General features: G+C 41.4%; 2 protein-coding genes across 2 annotated transcripts; one reads left to right on the forward strand and one right to left on the reverse strand.

Moving 5' to 3' along the window:
* The first annotated feature begins 461 nt into the window (after positions 1–461).
* c1qtnf6a (C1q and TNF related 6a) lies at positions 462–9,012 on the forward strand. Its single transcript, XM_085270681.1, has 3 exons — positions 462–950; positions 4,420–4,602; positions 5,670–9,012. The coding sequence occupies exons 2-3, from the start codon at positions 4,428–4,430 to the stop codon at positions 6,221–6,223; spliced, it is 729 nt and encodes a 242-aa protein (XP_085126807.1). The 5' UTR covers positions 462–950; positions 4,420–4,427; the 3' UTR covers positions 6,224–9,012.
* Positions 9,013–11,490: 2,478 nt separating this feature from the next.
* chst12a (carbohydrate (chondroitin 4) sulfotransferase 12a) lies at positions 11,491–19,473 on the reverse strand. Its single transcript, XM_085270678.1, has 5 exons — positions 19,400–19,473; positions 16,236–16,757; positions 15,467–15,619; positions 15,134–15,313; positions 11,491–14,770 (listed from the first exon to the last, which is right to left on the reverse strand). The coding sequence occupies exons 2-5, from the start codon at positions 16,599–16,601 to the stop codon at positions 14,222–14,224; spliced, it is 1,248 nt and encodes a 415-aa protein (XP_085126804.1). The 5' UTR covers positions 16,602–16,757; positions 19,400–19,473; the 3' UTR covers positions 11,491–14,221.
* Between the last annotated feature and the right edge of the window lie 2,601 nt (positions 19,474–22,074).

Genomic DNA, 22,074 nt, shown 5'->3' on the forward strand with positions numbered 1-22,074 from the left:
AATCTGCTTGTACCTGATAAATCTTATATTTTATGATGTTTTTATTATTCTTGGTCCTTATAAAGATAACAGAAACACGAACTGTGCCTGTTTTTATAACAACGTGGTGATGTCTGACCTTTTGACCTATGACCTTTAAGCATTACATACTAAAATGGTGTATTTTATTATCTTTACCCATATGATTAAAGCGAGACTGGCTGAAATCTTTAGCTTCTATAAGATGTAAAAACTTGAGACTTTAAGATCTATTCATGCCGTGTGTAATTTTGAAAAACTTTCTGGTGTCATTGTAAAGTTGAATATATAAAAAGTGTGTTGTACAGCTCTCTCCGTGCCCTTTCATGTGATATAATACACAATATGACGGTAGGTTACTTAAGCTTTAGGACATTCCTTCTTTTTTTATACTCCTGCTCTCTCTGCTCTCCCTCTCTTTCTTCTGGCAGCTGCGCCTGATGAGAGGTCTGGAAGTTTGCAGATATTCAGCAGCGGAAGCTCACACCCTAGAGGATATGAAGAGTTTTCCCTAAACATACCAGCTGCTGCTGGTGGTATTATCATCATTAAGTTGTGCTGCTAAACTTTAACAAGGCGTGTTGTTTGATCCTAATTAGCATCTGGCAGATTGGGGATACAACTCTGAGCAAATGAAAGGCTTTAGGTGCTTCACATGTTCATCAGTTTTATGTTTCAGGGGGGGAAAAAACTCAGATCCGGATCACTGAGCATCTTTTACTGTCAGATGAACGGACTGATACTTGCTCCACGAAGGAGGGGTCAGGGAGAAAAGAAGGACTTCCTTTCTATAGGAAACTTTTCACATCTAATTCACAAAGAGGTCCAGACAGAGAGAGAGAAGGAGGGAGGGAGCTGCTGACTCAGGACTTTCCCCCTCCTCCGTCCCCGTCTTCTGAGCGGTGTGAAGCGGCAGTGCAGACGTGAACGAGGTGAGTCATTCAGATAGAGATCAGTCGGCTGCATGGGAGCGCTGTGGCGGTGATGTGAGATTGTGATGCATGACAGTCTGCTAGAAAGCACGGAGGCTTCACTAACTACAGTTTGGCTTTAACTTGTATAATGCTGCAGTGTGGACTACACAGCCAGCATAATAACTGCATGTACTTATGGATGCTATGAAATAAGAAGCATCGGTATGTAAACATGCCTTTCATCGTGATATTAGGAGAAAATCCCGTTTGATTTACAAGTTTCCAGTTCAAGTAGAGATTTCCGCAAGAAAGAAAAAAAGAGAAAATCTTATGTAATACCCTTGGTCAGAGCGTGAGCCATGTCAAACATCTGGGTAAATCCCAGAAGGACCCAAATACAAGCAAGCAGCACATTTCCACTGTGAGAAAGGAAGAAAACACCATTCAGGCAGTCGGGGTGAGGGTGGGTGGGGGGAATCATCAATCTATAATCACAATCAATTATTATAAATTCAAGTTTAAGCACAAATGACCAATAATGTAACCTGTAACCTGGGAAAGGAGCGTTTGTTTTGTTTTTTTGTTGCTTTCTACTTTATTTAATTTGAAGCAGCAGATCAGCAGAATTTATGTGAGACTCCTAAAGATCTGCAAAACAGTGCACATTTACCCACATAGCGCTAAATCCAACCCCTGATTAGCGTTACGTAACTATGAATTGCTCCAAGCATATGGTGCTTTCTGCACCTCAGACAGACGAACTGTAGGATGGAGTCATAGTTTTATTGTTAGAACTCCTGAAGTCAGCTGACCTCACACCATGGGGATGGTTTTTATCGGTTTTATTAGACTGCTCACAGAGGTGGTCTGAGAGGATTTTCCTCATCGTGTTTGTTCTGGATTTTGAATTCTCCCTAAATATATTTGAGTTCAGGTTATCCTGTTATTGTTGTGCTTTGATTTTTGTGTTTGGACTTTTCATTCCTGCTTTTCATTCTCTATTCTTTATTTTTGCTTCTGCTCTTGATCTTTATTAGGGGTACTTTGAGTGTCCTTGGTGTTTCTCTGCCATCCCCACCCTCTGGCTCATCTTTCTGTGCTAACTTTTGTCCTCCAGTGTTTGCTTGTCTCATGTTTGGAGTGAGTCATCTTGTTTTGGCTGAAACTTCCAGTTTGTCCTGGTTGTCTTGATTACATTAACTTGCGTCTCATTCCCCTCCCCTCTTTACCTTCTCCCAATTAGTCCTCGGTGTATAAATAGCCCTGTCCTTCTTATTGCTCTTGTCGTGTCATCAGTTTTTGTTCCTGTTTTGTTCTCCGTGTTCTTTTGCTTCTTTTCTTCTTGTGTTTTCATCATTTTACCCTTGGACTCTGTTACTTTTTGGATTTGGTGAACAAAAAAAGATGACCTTTAGTTTAATCAACTGCAACTCAACCATTCAAACCCTCTCAGAGCTGTCTGTAGCACAAAGGTGGACACATAAGTGCTAAAATATGACTCAGACACAGAAAACCTCCTGCTTCTCTCATTTAGGAAAGTGTCCCTTTGAAATGGACTGTCAAAGAAAAGGAAAGAGAGTTAGACACAGCTGAATCCTGAAAACTAAGTCCTTATCAGGATTAATTCAAGGCAAAAACATAAATAAATAATTGGGGGGGGGGTTAAATAGCATTTTCAAATTATTAGTTCCGTTTACAAAAATCCTGTTTTTGTTGTGAAGTCTTAATCCAAGTCTTCACCTTAAAAACATGGATTTTATACACAATTTTGACTCTGCATCTGATAGTGTCCTGATGTTTTGATGGCATTTCTCAAGTACTCTGTGGTTGCGCCTCTATTTTGCCCCTATGATTATTAAGAGTAATGTCCCATAGAAATATGCAAATAAATGTGAATGTAACATTTCAGGAAAACCCGTACGATGTGATACAGCGTTACACGAGAACCCTTTCCTGAGGGTGCCAAGTAAACATTCGGAAAATATCGGCCGCTGTGAAGGTGGATACCGGCATTTCATATCTGCTAAGGCGCATTACAGACTTACTTTGTTTCATGGTGGCTCTTACTTTGTTTCTTCTCTTGATTATAGCAAAACAACAAGAGCAAGTTATTTTTAAGAGCGTGCAGAGGTTGCGTTCGTGGTCTTTAGCTGAGCAGCCACCTGTGTGTAAAGGATGCAACTGTGGTTATGGACCGAGCTGTCCTATAAACACAGCAGTACACCCTGTTCTGAACACAGAGAGTCTGGCAGACGGCCATCACCTATCCCCCAGTTCTCCAGAGTTTGCTATCTGAAAACAAAAAAAGCCCAGGGTCATTTTTCAAACGATTTATGGTTCTTGCAGTCCAGTTTCCTTTTGCAATGTTAAATCTCTGTGGATAACACACAATGACTAGGTTAAGCAGCTGGTTCTCATTCATTTGCTCATTTGCGAGTCTGTCATGGAGGAAAAATGTTGGTTCTGGTGACACACACTGTAGCAGCAACTACCGCAAACAGTGTCTGCGGTAGTTGCTGCTACATCTGTTTATATGTAGGCCAGTCTGTGAATAGAGTTTTTTTTCGAAAGAAATTCTGCAGCTGTGGATGGTACAGATGGTGAGATTAAAACAAAAACCAGCTACAAAGATTGGTTTGTAGAAGAAGTGATTAAAGTACGCAGGAAGTAAGAGGAGCAGGTGTTTATGAGGCAAAACTAGCATGCCCAGTCTCAAACTCCTGTTGGCCACTGTCTAGCTGGCTGTGCAGTCATGGTAAAATATGGCCAGAGAAACATCTGGTTTGGCATGACTATACCAGAAAGCCCAGTTTTGTTTTTATTAACAGCATTATTATTATTGAGGTATACTCTCAGAATCACATTTAACTGACCATTAAAAGGCCGCTGGGCTGCCTGGTCAACTCATATTCAAACTTACTGACTGTCTTGAAAAAAACAAAAAGCTTTACTTGATTTTTTTTTTCCACAGTTCCAGTCTCCTGATTTTTCTTCCCAGGTTGATGCATGTTTTTGCTGGCTCACTGCTTCAGATTCCTCTTTCTTTTTCCAGCTTCTGACATCATTATCTCACTTTCAAAGCAGCTGTCCAACAACTGACATCCCACATATAGGCCATCTCGCTATGTGATTACACCACTTGGGTTTCATTTTGATTTCAGCTACAAACTGGTAAAGTTTCATGACTTTATCTTACATGCTTTGTGCGACTTATCGCGTTCAGAAAGTAAAAAGACAGCTAGAAGTGCAGGCTCAAGTTCCCAGACGTGGAATAATCCAGGATTAGAAACCTTTCTCGCTGAAGGTCTTTGCTGAGTCTGAGCCAACAAGCAGACTTAACATACGTCTGGGAAACTGGATGATGAAACTCTGCTACAGTGAGTGTCACCAGGACACCACCAGGATGATGACACACAAATTCCAGATAATATAGAAAAGTCTCTCGAGTCCCTTTTCAGCAGATATTAACTCTCTGCTCTCACCTTAGTTACAGCCATGTCGGGCATCCTCCTCCTGCTCCTGTCCTTGTCCTGCCTGGTGGCCACGGTGCCTCCTCCAGTCCCCTGCAGACACTGCTGTGATCACCTGGAGCCAGCAGAGGGCAGCGGCGCCCAGCCAAGTAGTTATGCCCCTGAGGTCCGCACATATATCAACATGACCATTCTGAAAGGTAACACATCTATAGCAGCCATCTGAGGTCAAGTCAAGTCACCAAGCACCAAATCATTTTTCTGTGTGAACCTGTGTAATATATGTAGTAGAACATCTGCAGACTCACAGGTTTTCACAATAAAGCCAGAATTTTGGGGGGAAAAACACTTTTAAACACATGTGTATTTGAAATTTAAGGAGAGGTCTTGTTTTATAAAGAGTTATGTTGGGATGGAATTTATGGCAACAAAAAAAGAGTGAAGGCAACATGTTTATGAAGCCATGCAGATCATTGGACAACCGAGCCAAAGACAACACAACAGGCCCAGTGTTTCTACACTGTATAATGTGCAAAAACAGAAAGTATGGCTGTGCTGAAGTATTTGGTCGTGTTTGAGACTATAGATAAAGATGATGGACGGCGAGGGAAAACTATTTATTTCAATACTTTATTCAACAAAAAATATCAGCAAATATAGTTTTTAGATTAGAGGTGAAAAGTCTTCAAAAACTTAAATAAATCCAGTTACCTGTTTTTTGTTTGTTTTTATTTTTTCAAGCACAGACATCAGCTAACATGATGCTCTTTGTTATGATAAAGCAAGCTGGTCATTGGCATCAGAAGGAAGCATCACACCACTCACAGAACATATTGCAGGTTTTGGATGATTATCCGACAGCCTCAAAGACAATTTTAGACCAGCTTTCTTTGCAAAGCTCTTTCATTTGCAAGATGACAGTTTTCTTACATGTACTTTTAGTTCAATTCCCCCCCCCCCCCCCAACGGCATTCATGTTAAAAGCTCTGCTTCAACTTCACTGGCCACCAGGTTCATACTGGTTTGCCCTTTTCCCTTCAGAACTGCTTTAATTCTTCATGACACAGATTCAGCAAGGTGCTGGAAGCATTCCTTGGTGACATGACAGTATCACACATGTTATTTGCTAAATTCATCCTCACCATTTTTCTGAAGGGCATGATTCTACCATCTATGGGTAGAGTTTCAAACAGGATCAAACGACTGTTCTGGGTTTTGGACTTTTTAAAAATGATCTCATACTGTCGTGTAATTATTTTCACCTTAGGTGACAAAGGAGACCGTGGTGAGAGAGGCACACCAGGCAAAGCTGGACTTGAAGGACCTCCAGGTTCTATTGGGCCATCGGGATCAAAAGGCTCTAAGGGTCAGGCTGGTCTCCCAGGAGACCCCTGCAAAGTCCAGTACTCTGCTTTCTCCGTTGGCCGTCGAAAATCCCTTCACAGCCTGGACTCCTATCAGGCACTTGTGTTCGACACGGTCTTCGTTAACCTCGACGACCACTTCAACATGTTCAAGGGAACGTTCGTCTGCCACATCCCAGGCATCTACTTCTTCAACGTCAACATCCACACGTGGAACTTCAAGGAGACGTACCTCCACATAATGCAGAACGACACAGAGCGGGCGATTGTGTACGCTCAGCCCAGCGACCGCTCAATCATGCAGAGTCAGAGCCTGATGCTGGAGCTGGAGCTGAACGATGAGGTGTGGGTCCGCCTGTACAAGAGGGAGAGAGAGAACGCCATTTACAGTGACGATGTAGATATCTACATAACGTTCAGTGGATACCTCATCAAGCCCAGTGAAGAGAAGGAATGAATCGGCCGAGTATTACTGTACCCGGTCGAGCTCGAAAGCAATTTACCACAAAACTGTCCTTGTAGATAAACACATACTCAACAAGATCAAAATGTTTATATAAAAAGAAAGACTCCTAGCTTTACCAGATTTCACTGGTGGGCTGAAAAAAATCCACACAACACTGTAAAACCCAATGACACTTTGTTAATAGTATAAAGTTAAAACATTTGTTTTACTAGTATAAATTTATACAAATTTTAGGTTCAAGAAGAGCCATACACGCGCATTCAGATTCAAAATTTCAATATTAATATTAAGATAATATGAAGTCGTCACCGATTTAAGAAAACAAAACAATACATTTAACGAAATCAACAAATAATGAGTTAAATATTAAATAATTTAAATACTGCACAGCAGTGAGTGGCCTAACTAAATAAAATGGGCAGTGTGCTTTCTGCAGTAAGTATAAAAAAAACAATCACCACATGTTCACACGTCAACTGCACAGAAAAAACAGCGAGATCTGTCAAGAAGTCTCAAGTGGCCTCTACCGCTTAGATCTACTGCACTGCATGCAAGAAGCAGTGAGAAAAACCACACCAGCTCTCTGCAGCACTTCCACTGTCTAGTCAAACATAAGGCTCTGGGGCCAGAATCAGCCCAGCGAAGACTCGATTCCGGCCCACTGGACGGCTTTAGTAAATGTAAGGAGTGCATAAATATTTAACTTTTAACTGTATTTCCATAAGTTTTACAGCTTTTCTTATTGATAAAGACTGGCAATGGGGGTGGGCAGTCTTTATCAATAAGAAAAGTTTTTAACTAACAGATAAACAATTGACAAATGACAGGAAACGTTCCTGTTGTTCCACTAAGTCCACTCTAAATGAATAACAATAATTATAGGACAGTGTGTGCAATGAACTATCGTCAAATTTTGTGTCATTTTACACAATTATTATGTCGTTTGACCGCTTTGACCCAAAGATCAAAGCGGGCTGCATGTGGCTCAATAGAATGAGTTTGATATCGCCGGTCTAGAACCAAAAAAAGCAAAGAAAAAAACAGGGTTTGGCAACCCTAAAACCACACCAGATTGGTATCTACAAGGGCAATGCTCTGTATCACTATTAAAAAGAAAAAGAAAAACTTGAATTAAATATCTTTATCTCAGGGAGGAAAAAATAAAACCATTTAAAACAGGATACGTCAAACAATAGGTGTGCAATAGCCTAGGCCCTGAAATCTGTCTTTAGATTAGATTCACATTTCAACAGGTATCACAGGATACGGTTGCAGGGTCTGCTTTGAGCTTCTGACAGGAGTGTAACATAAGCCCTTCTTTTCTTCAGCCGGGGGCTCAAAGCCAAAGTCAGTCTGACTTTGGAAAACCAAGACGATCAGTCGCATCACCTCCTTGCACCAACGACTCTTATACTGATCCAGCGTCAATCAAACAGATTCATTGCTTTCAGCTGTGCTCATAAAGGGAAAAAAATGACTGCCCACACCTGCCTGTAAGAGATGGTGCTTAGTCTTAGCTCTCACAAATGTGAAACATGCACATTAGTTAGCTTTACAGGTGACTGTGGGCAGATTCTGTTACCCTTACCTAAAGGTGGGGGGACTGTTTCCACTGTGCTGAGCTAAGCTGGCAGCTGTAGTTTCATATTTGCCAAATGAGAGAGGTAAATATATTCTTATGAACCCCACAGTAAAAAGAAAAAAGAAAAATTTGCATTATATAACATTTTATAACCCACAAAGCAGTTTCATTGTGTTTCTCAATCACAGACATGTTTTTAAACCATCAAATATCAAATAAGTCTTGGTTTGGAATCCATCACTCCTGCCCCTGATGTGTAAAACTAGATGCATTAAACAAAGCATGAACTTTACAAAGATGCAGGCTCAATCTGTTTATTTAACATGAAAAATTATCTGTATTTGGTGTTCAGAAGCATTTTATATGACATTCACTGGGAAGATTTGCTGTTAGTGAGTTTTGCTAAAACACGGTGCTAACTGAACTCCTGCTGAATTTGGGTTTGGGAAATGTATATTTTACAAAGTATTCTCCTTTCCTTCTAAGATTTACATCTTCAGCTAACTTTAATCTTTTATGCATGCAAAACCAATAAATTAAAAACACAAATAGCTAAGCTCTGGCAGTCATAGTTTAAAATGACTCGACACTCTAACGAGTGAGAAAACTGATTCTCCAGACGACAGCAAATGAATAACTCTCACCTTCTACTCCTGAGTCGTGCATTAATAACAGATAAATAACAGCCAGAAAAGTCTTTTTGTTGCAAAACTGCGATGTTTAACCTTTATGATGTCATCATTTCATCTGAGTAAACCTTCACTTCTAACCACTAAAAACTTTTTAAATCGTCCTGGATTCCACATAAACATTTGTGTCAGTTTGAGGAAATTCCCTGATAGCATTCGTTAGATATTACAAGGGAAGTGCAGACACACAACCCGACAAAGTTATGTCACTAAAGCTGTGAAGGAAAATGAAACTACGCTGCCCTCTGGACTGCAGAGCTTAATGCAGCACAAAACACAAATATTAATCTGAATATTAAAAGCACTCCAAACATTGATACATAATGTAATATTTGAGAATGAAGCATTAATTAAACTGTATACACTAAAAAGTGAGCCATTGCCGTATTGCTTTAAACCTGCATTCTTTCTAATGGCCAGCAGGGGGAGACTTATCAGGCTGTTAAAAGAAAAATAAGTAATGTTACTTTCCTTTCCCTGTGACGAGAATAAACATTTTCATTATGACTTTATGTGCTCAGTTACTAATTTCAGGTCACAGTTGGGTTCACGTTGTAAATATGACCATTATTAGAGTCACAAAACAGGATAAATCAGCGTATACTCACGACCAGTGTTGGTCAAGTTACTTGAAAAAAGTAATCAGTAACTAATTACTGATTACTTCCCCCAAAAAGTAATCCAGTTACTTTACTGATTACTTCTGCCCTTTTCAGCCCAATTCTACTTTTTCTGCATAATCCATCATACAAAATGTAATCAAATGGAAAAGTCTCTTTTTTTTAAACTTGTTTTATCAGTGTTAATCTTTTAACTTTATGCATCAAGCAAAAATGAAATTATCTGCAATATTCTCTAACTTGAAGAAATTAGTTTAACATTTAAACCTATTTTCTGCACATTCCAGCACATAAAATAAAATATTTTTTGTGTTTACACTCAGTCTTTCAAATAGATGCAAGTAAAACACAGCAGAAAATAAATAAAGTCAAAGACTAGCGGTCCTGTTGCTCTATTTTCACCTGTAAAGCAGGAGTGGGGCAGGCGGAGGGTTACCCTGGTGCAGGTGTGCCGCAGCGGTCAGTTGAAGAATCCGTGAGTTTCTCTGTGAGTTTCCCATTATGCCGTAGCGCACTCGGTGCTTGTTTAGGGTGTTTTTTCGCTGTAAAAAGTTGTCTTCCCACGCACAACGGACGCTAATGTTTTTGTCACTTTTTATGGAATCAAACTCAAAGTAAGGTCAGTGCTTCCTCGCTTTAAACGCTGCACGCTCATACTCTCTCCCGCACTCAATACATGATCCACTGTTGATCTGCACACAGCTGTTGTCACGAACGTCGCACTCGCTTACGTCACTGTCATGAGACATTCTCGCAAAAAAATCACGGTTTTAGTAACGCAGTAACGCAGCGTTCCTACGGGAAAGTAACGGTAATCTAATTACCGTTTTGGCAATAGTAATCCCTTACTTTACTCCTTACTTGAAAAAAGTAATCAGATTACAGTAACGCGTTACTGCCCATCTCTGCTCACGACTCACAAGTCATAAGGCAGTGAGCGTGCCGTGGGCCTCAGTTTCATGGTTAAATCTAACAGTGCGCTCCATTTGAAGTTGTGTATACACTGTTGTGTATTTGTGACTCGCTAAATAAGCCATACATAGAGCACTGACCAGCCAATATCCATGAAAGCACTGCAGCGATGTTTTGAAGAGCAAAAGCAGGTGTTGTGCTGTTTTTCCACACTTGTGTCAAATCACTCCCAGTTCTCACTTCTGAGACAAATGGAACGCAGCATGACCCTCACTCACCATGGGTGACGTCATGGGGGTTACATCCATCTTTTATATACAGTCTGTTCCACCTTTAAGGTCGTGCCGTTGATGATCTAACAGCAGTGACTGCTTATCCAGCTTTGGTTATTCCGTGACTGGAATAAAAAGTGAATGTTGTTTATAGTAGTCAGCAACAATAATGATAAGAACGTCTTTTTGGACACATGTTCAATGTAATTCTCACTGTGAGACCGTCTTATTTCATGTCCACTCATGTCAGTCCCCACAGACTGACATGAGTTATATAAAATAAATGAAAGAAGCAGAAAACGGGTTATTGTTCATTTGTTTCTACTCATCTAAACTATTTATTTTCTGCCATTCACTTGTTCACATTACCATCATGTGTCCCTAGGGTCAGTCCTTCAGCTGGAACCTGCATCATTAAACTTAAATTTATTGATTTGTTGTCAGGGTATATCATCAAGGTGGGTTTCCAGCCAATCACACATACATCACAGCACCTTATCTGCCTGACATAATCTACTGGGCATAATCAGGAAGCATATTTAAGACATGCCATGTTTATGGTACACTTTTGTCTTTTCAGTTTGAACTAAAGCCACGAATATTTAGGTTTGCTCTAGTATATAGGTGCCCAGATCAGCACTGGCAGCCACGACAAAATGACTGGAAGATGGTGATAAACTTGTCCACACTGACACCTTGAGGAATAAAAGTAGAGGTGCTTGTCCCACCTGTGATATGAATCACAAACATATACAAGCACAAACAAACTAAAGCAAGTGGCGAGCTGAAGTGTTCACACTGGAGACACGGTCAGCATTTCCTGTTAACATTTTTGTGGGCTGCACTGGTTTCCTGTTATTCTCTTACAAGCCATGTGTTTTTCACCACGATTCTCAGCTCTCATTCAAAGTGATAGTTGTGTTTTACATTGTGTAACCTTTCGCAGTCTGGTAGATTAATGTTAGCATTGCACATAATCACACTAAAGAAGAGCAGATTAACCTTTCCTGCCCCGCAACATTATTTCTCTGAATTCCAGCTACATGAATACTTCTAAAATGTGCCATCAAGTTCAAATATGACATTTGTGTTTTTAACATCAGTTGAGATGAAGTACGCTATGGTTTTTGCACTGCCGTGTAAACAAAGTGTTCAAGGCTCCCGTTGAAAAAAGAAAGCAGCATTTATTCATGATTTTTATTTCTGCCAATAAATAAAAGTCAATTCTTTGCACTTTCACAGAAATGAAAAATATCATTTTTAACTGAATGAATGTGAACACTCACATAAAAAAAGACCAAAGAACAGAAGTTTGTTTTTGTTAAAGATGACTGACTTGCAAAAAAAAAAAAAAAAAAACACGAGTAAGGTTGAAATGCAGTTTTTTTCCATTATCTTCATACAAACAAGCTTTTTTTTGTATATTTAGAACAATGATGTTGAGATGACATTAGATTTTTAATTATTTTGTTGTTGTTTTTTACAGTAACAACACCCCACAGTTGCACAAAACAAACCAAAAAGCATTGAAACGACACTGACTCAGTGTGTGTGTTTGTGAGTGCACACACATAAGAACGTGCAGAATAATGTCGGACAGAGCATGACCTCACATACAGTCTGAACCAAACACAGGCACGCTGGAGAAACAAATTCATACAAATTCACACATAAAGACATTTACGGTTCTCCAAAAGGGCTCCTGTGTTTCCTTTTTCCCCCCCCAAATGATGATTGCACACGATAAACACAGGCCAGCACGTCAAACATACTTTGCTGTGGCTTCATACAGCTCTTACTGTATTTGGATTTAAGTAAAAATTAAGTCCTACAAAAATACTTTTTTTTTTTTGCTGTGTAAACTTTTGCAACCAAAGGCACTGTCTTCCCTTTGCACTTTTCTCCCTTAAAATTGACCCAGCCTCATGCTGCGAAGCTCCGACTCTAACCGTGTTCACGCCTTCGCCCTTCAGCTAGCGCCGAGTATAGCCTCATTATACGTTACAGTTGTACTTTGATGTTATCATCAAACCAACTCGATGCATCTCACAGCAGCGCAGTAGCGTTGCACAACTGAAAACTGTGTTTTGCTGGCTTCATATAATGTGCTCAGCTCATTTGCTACAAAAACAATGCATCCCATGAAAATTCTGCCCTTAGATTTTAAAAAATGTAAATAAATTACTGCCTATCAATGCTCCCCCTCAGCCTCCTATTAGATGCACCTATGGTATCCTCCTTCAGTTATCACATTCACAAGATTTTCAGAACTTGACCTCTGACCTTAGAAGAGGTCAGTTATCACCTATGGCATCAATTTGAAATTCCTAAGTTGCCTCGTGTTCACAAAGTTGGGTGTCCACACCACCCCGGTTACCCCCGTCAACCCCATCAGCCTTTTATTGCACTGTTGCAGTCTTCAGGGTTACCCAGCATAATTAAGTGTTAAAAACTGTACACTGTGCATGGAAACACCAAGCAAGTGTTGATGGCAACAACATGAAACAAAAGAAAATGTTCCCTTTACAAACTGTTTAAATACACAGAGGCACGTTTGAACAAGTACAACTATGAAGACCAAAAAAAAAATCCTCACACCAGGGATTTATATTTTAAAATCCCACTAATCTGCCTGCTGTGCTGCCTAATGGAGCTGCTGTGCTTCTGTACGATGAGGCTACATCATGCTTTGAAACTGCTAAAATAAAGAAAGCAGCTAAAATGTTGTCAGAATAAACTGTTGGTATCATTTAATGGGCCATGCAAATGTTCCAGGTGTGAAAAAGCAGCAGGGTTTTCTCTGTAAGAGTTAGCAACATGAACATATTCTTCATGTCCGTGTATGAGGTATAACTGAACTGTCATTAGTATGCATTTTCAACAGAAAAATCCCTTTCATGCTTAACATAAACGTTGCACTTTTACAATGTGAAATAAATAAGCTGACCTACAATTAAAGGAACTACAATTAAAACTAAGCAAGCAGACTTTTTTTTTTTTTTTAAAGCAGGCCAAAATTTCCAAAACTGCTGCAGCCGTGCTAGCATCACAACGAGCATGGTTTCCGTGCCCCCGCAGAGGTGGGATCTTTCAAACGTCGCACTACAGAAGTCTCTCTGATCATCACAGTTAGTCACAACACAACTGTGGCCACAAATGGCAGGCATGAAGGGGACATCAAAGATGAGACTGCAGCACACGCAGCATGGAGTTTTGAATTAAAGGGGACATGTTACTGCCACAACTACGCACGATTCAGAGTTTAAACAAAAAAAAACAAAAAACTGGGCCTCGGTGAAGAACCTCAGCTCATCTGCTGTTCACCTCCTTTCACCTCCCTTTAAGCCAGCTTTCTTCTTCTGATTGGTTTTGCCCTTTGTAGACAGGAGGTTCGAGCAGCAGAAGGGTGGAGCAGCTGGCTATGAGACAACCAACATTAGGAATAGCTGCTCCCACTGATGTCATTCAGATTCAAGAGTAGGAAAAAGAGACAAAAAACACAGTTTGAAATTAAACATTAGGGCTTGAAAAGGGTTTGAAACTTTGGCCACGTTTCGTATCAGCATCCACCACTGTAACAGCACATATATGAAAGAAAATAAGGAGAGAACACAATAGGTCCTCTTTAAGGACTACACTGAACACACTTTATCCGTTTGTTCATGTCTAACCTCTGTGCTTCTTGTTAGCTTTGTTGAGAAAAACCATAACTGATAATGGCTTTGACTCATTAGTGTGCTTCCTCAGAAGATTGAGTGTCTAGACGTTTAGTTTAGCATAAGCAACACTGGAGAAAACATCTGCACAACCCAGAAGAAGGAGGGATGTGTCACTGTGGTTGGGGTCAACATTTAATAAAAAAAACAAAAACACATCTTGTCTGCGTGGCTTCATCAGCTCAGTAGAATCACGAGTCACTCATTGAGGAGTGAGTCTGGTTTCTCGTATCCAAACAGCCTGAAGTCAGGTTCGTACAGCTTGTACAGTTCCCTGCGTGCCTCTACTGGAACTGTGCTGAACCAGTCCGACTCCCAGCTGCTGGCTGTAAGGTTCCTGCTGGAGGTGGGAAACTCCACCACGTTGTCTACCCGCAGCAGTCGCAGCAAGTGCTCAGCATCTTCCTCTGCCGTCTCTAAGTGTCCCACAAAGTCATACTGAATTTGACATGGGTGACAAAGCCGATACACTTGCCGCCAGTGCTCATTGAAGGGCATGTCCTTCTCTGTCTGAGGGTCCAGGAGATACTGGATGAAGTGGGAGAAAGAGGGATGGATACCCAAAGAAAAGGCTTCATCCACAGAAGCAGGAGGTGTCGGCTGGTTGCCGTAGCGGCGCAGCATGAGCTGCGCAAAGCGTCGGTAGAAGTCCTCATTGGGTAGCTCAAACTTATTCCGGTAGGCAGAAATGAGACGGACAAAAGGGTCGCGCACAAAGAGGAACTTGGTGTACTTCTTCAGCTTCACCTGGGAAAAATAAATTACAGTTTTCTTAACATTCAATTATTGAATACACACATGTGCATTTCAAAACTGTAAAGGTGAGAAAAAAAAAAAGAACAGAGCAGAGCAGAGAGCAGTATTCATCTTCCTGTGCTGCATCAATAATGTCTCTGTGAGAGATCAGTCATGCATCCCCATAACATTGAAGGGCCTTATATAAAACAGAATAAACATCTAACTGAGGTAGAAGGTTCAGAACACATTCCAGGTAGCTCGAAGCAAATTCATCAAAAGATAAAAAAAATAAATCAACAGCATATTTACCAAGTTAAATTATATTTTTTTACTACCATACAGAGAACAAGAAGGTGGGAAATTTGGACAGACCTTCATGAGGTGCCTTGCAAACTTGCCATAACGTTTCCAGAACTTATTGAAGGTGAAGTGCATGCTGCTGTTGTGGACCAGGTCCCTGGGGATGGCCAGGGGGTCTCTCTGAGGAACGCCCTCCTGCAGCAGGCTTTCACTGAGAATTATCATGATGCGCTTCCAGTTACTGCACGCTACCTGAGAAGGGAAAGTTTATTGTCCACTCAGATGTCACAGTGAAACAGGCAGATACACACTGTCTATGAGCGTGTGACCACTGACAGGAGGGAACCATGTATGCCGTTGTTACATGTGCCTTATTAAGTTTTACAGGAGCATGTGTCTGCATACCTTGGGAACATAGCAGTAGATAATGCCATGCCTGTCATCCACGATTAGATGATCCAGCTCCTTGTTGGGAATGTCGTCAAATGAACGGTTTTTGCCATGAAATAAGATGCTGTCATTGGCGCACATCTCCTGAAGCAACCTCCGCCTCTGCTCCTATCGTTCCATTCGTGAAGCACAGGAAAATTAACAATTACCAACTGAGGTTATAAATACTTCATATTCAGACATTGCTCACTGACTGGGGAGCTTTTGCTCCTTCATTTACATATTTAGGGATATTAACCAAAATTATATCTACAGCAAGAAGTATCAACAGTATCAACCTCTGTGGGTGCCTTTAAGGTTACTGCTGTCACACGTGATTATAGTTATAACAGGCTCTTTTTCTTTAATGCCAGTTTGAATTTCTTAAATCTGCGACTAGGTTAACACTGTCTCAATTAGAAGCTCTGCTCCTGTCAACTACTCACAGCCCAGAAATGTGAAGGTTCTGCTCATTAGTACAGATTTCCTCACTGGACTTTGTTACATGACAGACATTTGGATGTGCTGGAGCAGGGAGAAGGCACACAGGTGGAAATAAGAACAACTTAAGTGACTCTATTTAAGTCATCTCATTAAAGAAGCAAGAAACCGGCACGCAGAATGATTCATTTTTTGTGCAGCAACTGTGCTTTTCCTGCTAAGACATCTCAAAATGCCAGCAGTAAAACTTTTAATCAACTAGTAAACATTTACTACTACTAACAACAATAAAAACTGAGTTAACCTGTCTGTCACGGAGCTCTGGAGCCAGTGGGGTCAGGTGAATCTTCCACTCCCGCCGCGGTATATATCGTTCCTCTGCTTTCTCTGACTGGTTGCTTGTGTCAGCCGGGGCAGCGTCAGTGGGCTCACCAGTTCCCGGCTCTAAGAACTGGTTAACAAAGGCATCGATGTCCGACAGGAAGGACGGGGCTCGAGAGGTCTGTGGCCTCTTCTGGGGAACGGGGTGTGGGACTTTGGGGCCCGGGGAGACAGGAGTGTGCAAATAGAAATGGGAGGCACCGACATCGTCCCAGTAGATGATGATCAGAAGGATCATAAAGGCCGAGCCCAGGACTACAAAAATGCGGAACATCCTGGACGTTCCCATGGTGACTGTTGCTTGCTACAGGGTCACCATGGCAACAGAGTCAAGGTCCAGGAGCGCTCTCTCTCTCTCTCCCTCTCTGTCTCACCATGGCGATAGATGCACGGAGTCTGTGGTAGCATCAGACTTATTGTGGTGCTGGTGCATTGCAGGAGCGCGCTGCACAAGAGAAGAAGGGGTCAAACATCAATAAACTCACCTCTGTGTCATACCTACACACACACAAACACACAGAAAGCATAGTCGTGTCTTTAATGTCCAGCTGGAGTACAGGGTTCCACACCTGTTCTGACACTAACACAGAAACAATAATTTATTAAATTAATTATTTTGTTGCTTTGCAAATTCAAAAAAGAAGTCTGGTTAAAAAGCACAGAACTGCAGTCTGGATGACAGAAGCTTTCTAATGATTTTACTTTCATACAGTGAAAAGATTCAAAGTATCTGACAAAAAAAAAAATCTGACAATTTTTTTTTTTAAATGCAACAATAAATCTTTCATAGGATAATCCCCTTCCTTTCGTCTCTCTTTTCACTGTTTTTCCACTTTTCCCCACATTTAAGCGAACCTACTAAAGCATACACGTTGATGCTAAAGTAAAATGACAACCTACTAAGGTATTCTGGTTCTCCTATTAGTAAGAACTTGAAATCTAAAGCAAACTCAAGCGAGCATGACAGTTTATTGAGTTTGCTTTTTTGACGAGGCGCGCACTCAATCTCTCTGTCAGTGCTCGGAGCTGACCTCACTCCCACTCCCTGCAGTAAAATCACGAGTGGTTGTCAAATATTTCCATTTTAGGAGGCTCTGCACGCCATAAAAGTTTTGCACTGCACAAGTATCCAGCTGTATCCATAGCAGCTTTCCAGCTGATTAGGGCACAGCACGTTAATAGTGAGTAATGAAGTAAAAGCCCACAGTGAAAAAGGTCAACACCAAATATTTTACATACCCGACCACGATGTAGTCTGCATGTACAAAACACACTGAAGCCCTATGTCTTCAAGTGATGCACAAAATGGGTTTGTTTCTATAGCTACAGGAAAAAAAACAGCCTGGAAGTGATGGAATACATAAAGGATCTGTCCTCCCCGTGACTTAATTCTGCCGCAATTCATGTGTTTTAATCCACCGCCAGTCTATCTGCTCCTTCATGTTCAGTTTAAAAGTCGCAGGGCGTTACTTTCCATTCCTACGCACGTCTAAAATTGGAGCTCTCTGCAACAGTCCTCATATTATTTCCTCTTTCCTGAAGCTAAGAGGGGTCCATTGACATGGAAAGTCATCATCAGCCTACTCGGCGGCCTGCAGATGGCACTTCTCTGTGCACAAACAAATTAACTGCTGTTCTATAATATACATCATAAGCCCAAATGCATTAAGTTCATCAGTCACTAAATGAGCGTACATTAATTCCGCTAAATAAGTACAGTTCTGACATACTTCTTCTTTTTCCCCAATCAGTATTTCTGTCTCATAGCACTTTACTTCTGCTGCACCACATATCAGAGGCACACTTTCTGAAACCACAGCTACAGTACTTCTAGGTCTAGATCTGACACACAGAAATATATAAAGGTCTATCAAATAATTTAAAAAAAACTCACAACTGATCGAGCACATTAGAAAAAACCGTGCTGCCACAAAAAAGCACATAAATTAATAAGCCACACCGGGTTATCATCATTACTAAATAATAATAGAAGAAATAGCACTTAACTTTCTTTGTTTGATAATTTGTTAATTTTATATGTATTGTTATGTTATGTTTTCATATTCCTAGCTTGCCTACTTTCTAGTCATGTTACTCATATGCGTTGTTTTTGCTGTGAATTTTGTAAATGTTGTGATTTATTATTATTACTACTATTATTATTACTATTATTATTATTAGTTGAATAATTAATCCGCTGGATTTTCTTCATCTTCTTGCGCTGTATGTTTGTGTGGAATTTTTTTGGTGCATTTCAAACAGCACAACAAGAAATTCACATTCAAATTCACATTCATACGAGTACATTTACCAAATCTTTTCGATTGGATACTGAATGTCAAGGAGGCCACGATTTCCACATAAGAACTCACATATGAAGCTTATGCTATTTAAACTACCCAAATCTGTTCATTAATATTATATTTCCTTCATTTTTATGCCTAAACAAGTTGGTTAAGTCTAAGAAAACTTGTGAAAAATATGTGTGGTTATTTCTTTCATTCAAGTCAGCACTGTTATCCGTGGACAGGAGGCTGAAGCTTTGGATTTTAGACGGACTTATTGGAAACATTTCCTCTGAGCGATTTAAACAGTCGCTTCAAAACTCTTTCGCGTTTGTTTTATTTCTCGGCACGTCCCCGCCGGTGTAACCCCGCCGGTGTAAACCAAAGACAAAGCCGTGTGCCGGTAGACCGAGCGGCAGATAAATCACTCCGTCCTGTCCGCAGCCGCCTCCAGCGGATGCCAGACCGGACACAATGTAGCCTTTGACGCGAAAGCAGCTCCGCGGGAACGGGTTGTTCCTCGCGCCGGAAAGCTCTCCGCGAGGGGGTTTCGGTTAATTAAAGCGTCGCGTGCAGCTGTTTGTCCTTTATCGGGTTTTTTTCGTGGGAAATAATGAAGAGAAGCCAAAGGCGGGCTGATAGTGTGCCTAGCGGTGTGTCTTGGTGTTAAAGTAGTCCTCGGCGTTGGAGAAAAGGTCAGCGCAAAACTGTTTAGCTGCTTAATAAGAGCCGACACGTTGCGTTACTTTAAAGATTTCTATGTAACGACAGGAACGACGTGGGAAAAACACACATTTCTCACCTCGCTCTGTGTCCACTAGCTCCCAGCGCCGCGTCAGCTGAACCTGTCTGTGCTGCCAGCCGCTTTTTCTTGTTTTGTCCTCTTGGAGGAGCGCGAGCACCCAAAGCACCGCGAGAGTTCACAAGCTGAGCTTTCTGCAGATTGAGCGCACGAAGGGAAAAATTCACTTTTCTGGGTCAGCTCCAGCATACCGTGTCTCTGCTCGGGGATGATTTATGGAGACAGCCTCTCCACCCTCCCTCCCAACCTCCCACAGGAGCAGAGAACTGAAAATAACATATTGTACCTGCAATCCTAAATGTCACCCTCCTCTCAAACACACGAAATAAGACCCTAAGAATGATCCTAAGTAAATGTGTTCGTGGGTACGTGTGATTATTTCCGTTGCCTCGGGCTGATGCGGTTAAAATCCAGTTATTTGTGAACTCTTTTCATCCTGTGACTTCCAACGTAGCAAGGAGCCCCCACAGAGCAGCTGATTTACTTTGCATCCCCCTCACACACACACAAAATCATCTGTTTTCAATCAGCATCACATATTTCACCCCGCTCCTAGGCCCCTGTGTTCTCATAAATGTACTATAACCTTGTACTCTGTACTCTGGCAGTATTTATACGTTGGACACACGCACACACACAACTAAGATTAGATAAGATAAGATAACTCTTTATTGTCATTGCACAGTCATACATAGTACAGTAGTACAATGAAATTGGAAAAACTGTCCTACGTCGGCACTACATATAACACGACACGATATGACACATCACAACGTAACAAACAACACAACACAGTATATTAACTTAGTATAAAAAAGAAGAATAAGTGTATGTGTATTGCACACTGTTATTATTGCACATTAATTATTATTGCACCTTGTTATAAATATAAATATTATTGTTATCGTTTTAAACATTGTTACCTCCCCCTAAAAAGTCCAGGGAGGTATCCAGTCAGGTCAGCTATTTGCATTGATCAGGGCTATTGCCCTGTTGTAAAAGCTGTCCTTGAGTCTATTTGTTCGGGACCTCAGCAGCCTGAACCTCCTGCCAGACGGCAGCAGCTTAAACACCCGGTGTCCTGGGTGTGTGCAGTCCCGTAGGATGCTGCGTGCCCTCTTGAGACAGCGAGTGCTGTACAGGTCCTTCAGGGAGGGAAGAGGATGTCCAATGATTTTTTGGGCCATGTTGATGACCCTCTGGAGTGCCTTTCTGTGTGCTGTGGTGCAGCTGGAGAACCACACACCGATGCAATATGTCAGCACACTTTCAATGGAGCAGCGGTAGAAGACGGTCAGCAGCTCCTTCTTCAGGTCCATTTTTCTGAGGATTCTCAGAAAGTGGAGACGCTGTTGGGCCTTCTTTAAGACCGCAGAGGTGTTAGAGCTCCATTGGAGGTCTGTGTCTATGTGCACACCCAGAAACTTGAAACTGGAGACCCTTTCCACGCACTCCCCGTTGATGCTGACAGGCTGCAGCTCGGACTTCCTCCTTCTGAAGTCAACTACCAGTTCTTTTGTTTTGGTGGTATTGAGGTCCAGGTTGTTGTCTGCACACCAATCTGACAGCCTCTGAACTTCAGCTCTGTATGCAGTCTCATCTCCCCCTGAGATGAGCCCCACCACAGTGGTATCATCTGCAAACTTGATGACTGTGTTGTCTGGGTGGGAACTAACACAGTCATGTGTGTACAGAGTGTACAGTAGGGGACTCAGTACACAGCCTTGTGGAGAGCCGGTGTTGAGGCTGAGGGCTGAGGAAAGATGAGGCCCCACTCTAACTCTCTGTACACGGTCTGAGAGGAAGTCTCTGATCCAGCGGCAGGTGGTGGAAGGAAGTCCAATTTCCAGCAGTTTATCTATTAGTCTGTCCGGGAGTATCGTATTGAAAGCAGAGCTAAAGTCAACAAAGAGCAGCCTGGCGTAACGGCCCTGCACTTCCAGGTGAGAGATGGTGGTGTGGAGCGTTGTAGCAATGGCATCTTCAGTTGATCTGTTAGCTCTGTATGCAAACTGGAGCGGGTCGAGTGTGGGTGGCAGGCAGGACATGATGTGATGTCGGACCAGATTATATATAACATCACTCCTAAGAACAGATAGATGCGGATTATAAGAAAAAAAAAAGAAAGGGGTGGGGGCACATCCATCCTGATTATTTTCATGTCAAGCCATGTATTCCTTCTATACATTTTATAATGTGCATGTATGTTATACGTTTTTAATACACTGGAGTTAAAGTCTGGTGAGCTTGTTATGTTCAGTGTGTGCCCGTTATGATCACTACTGTGGACACAAGCATGTCTTTTCACGCAGATGAGGAGATTATCCTGCATCCATATGAAAGGGTTTACTCTAAATCCCCTTCTGGCAGCCTCATTCTCACTAGATTGAATCCAAATGTGGTCATTAAAAACCCCCCAAAACATCCAGACACTGATTTTAAGCCTTAGAAAACACCATGATAAACATTCAGTGAGTTAAAGAAGAGAAGTTCTTTTCATGTGGACCTGTGAGCAAGTCTAGAGCCACTCTTTATGTCTTTGTAGTTTGCAAGAAAGCTTTTATTTTTTGCATTACAATTTGTTACAATTACATGTTTCAGATCATCAAACAGATTTTCATATTCGATAAAAAATCTGTTCAAACCTATCTGGTCCTGTGTGAAAAAGCAATTGC

Source organism: Mchenga conophoros, linkage group LG4 (assembly GCF_057382185.1).
Source record: "Mchenga conophoros isolate Kocher_MC1m ecotype Shallow Benthic linkage group LG4, M_conophoros_male_GT1.1, whole genome shotgun sequence".
NCBI lineage: Eukaryota > Metazoa > Chordata > Actinopteri > Cichliformes > Cichlidae > Mchenga > Mchenga conophoros.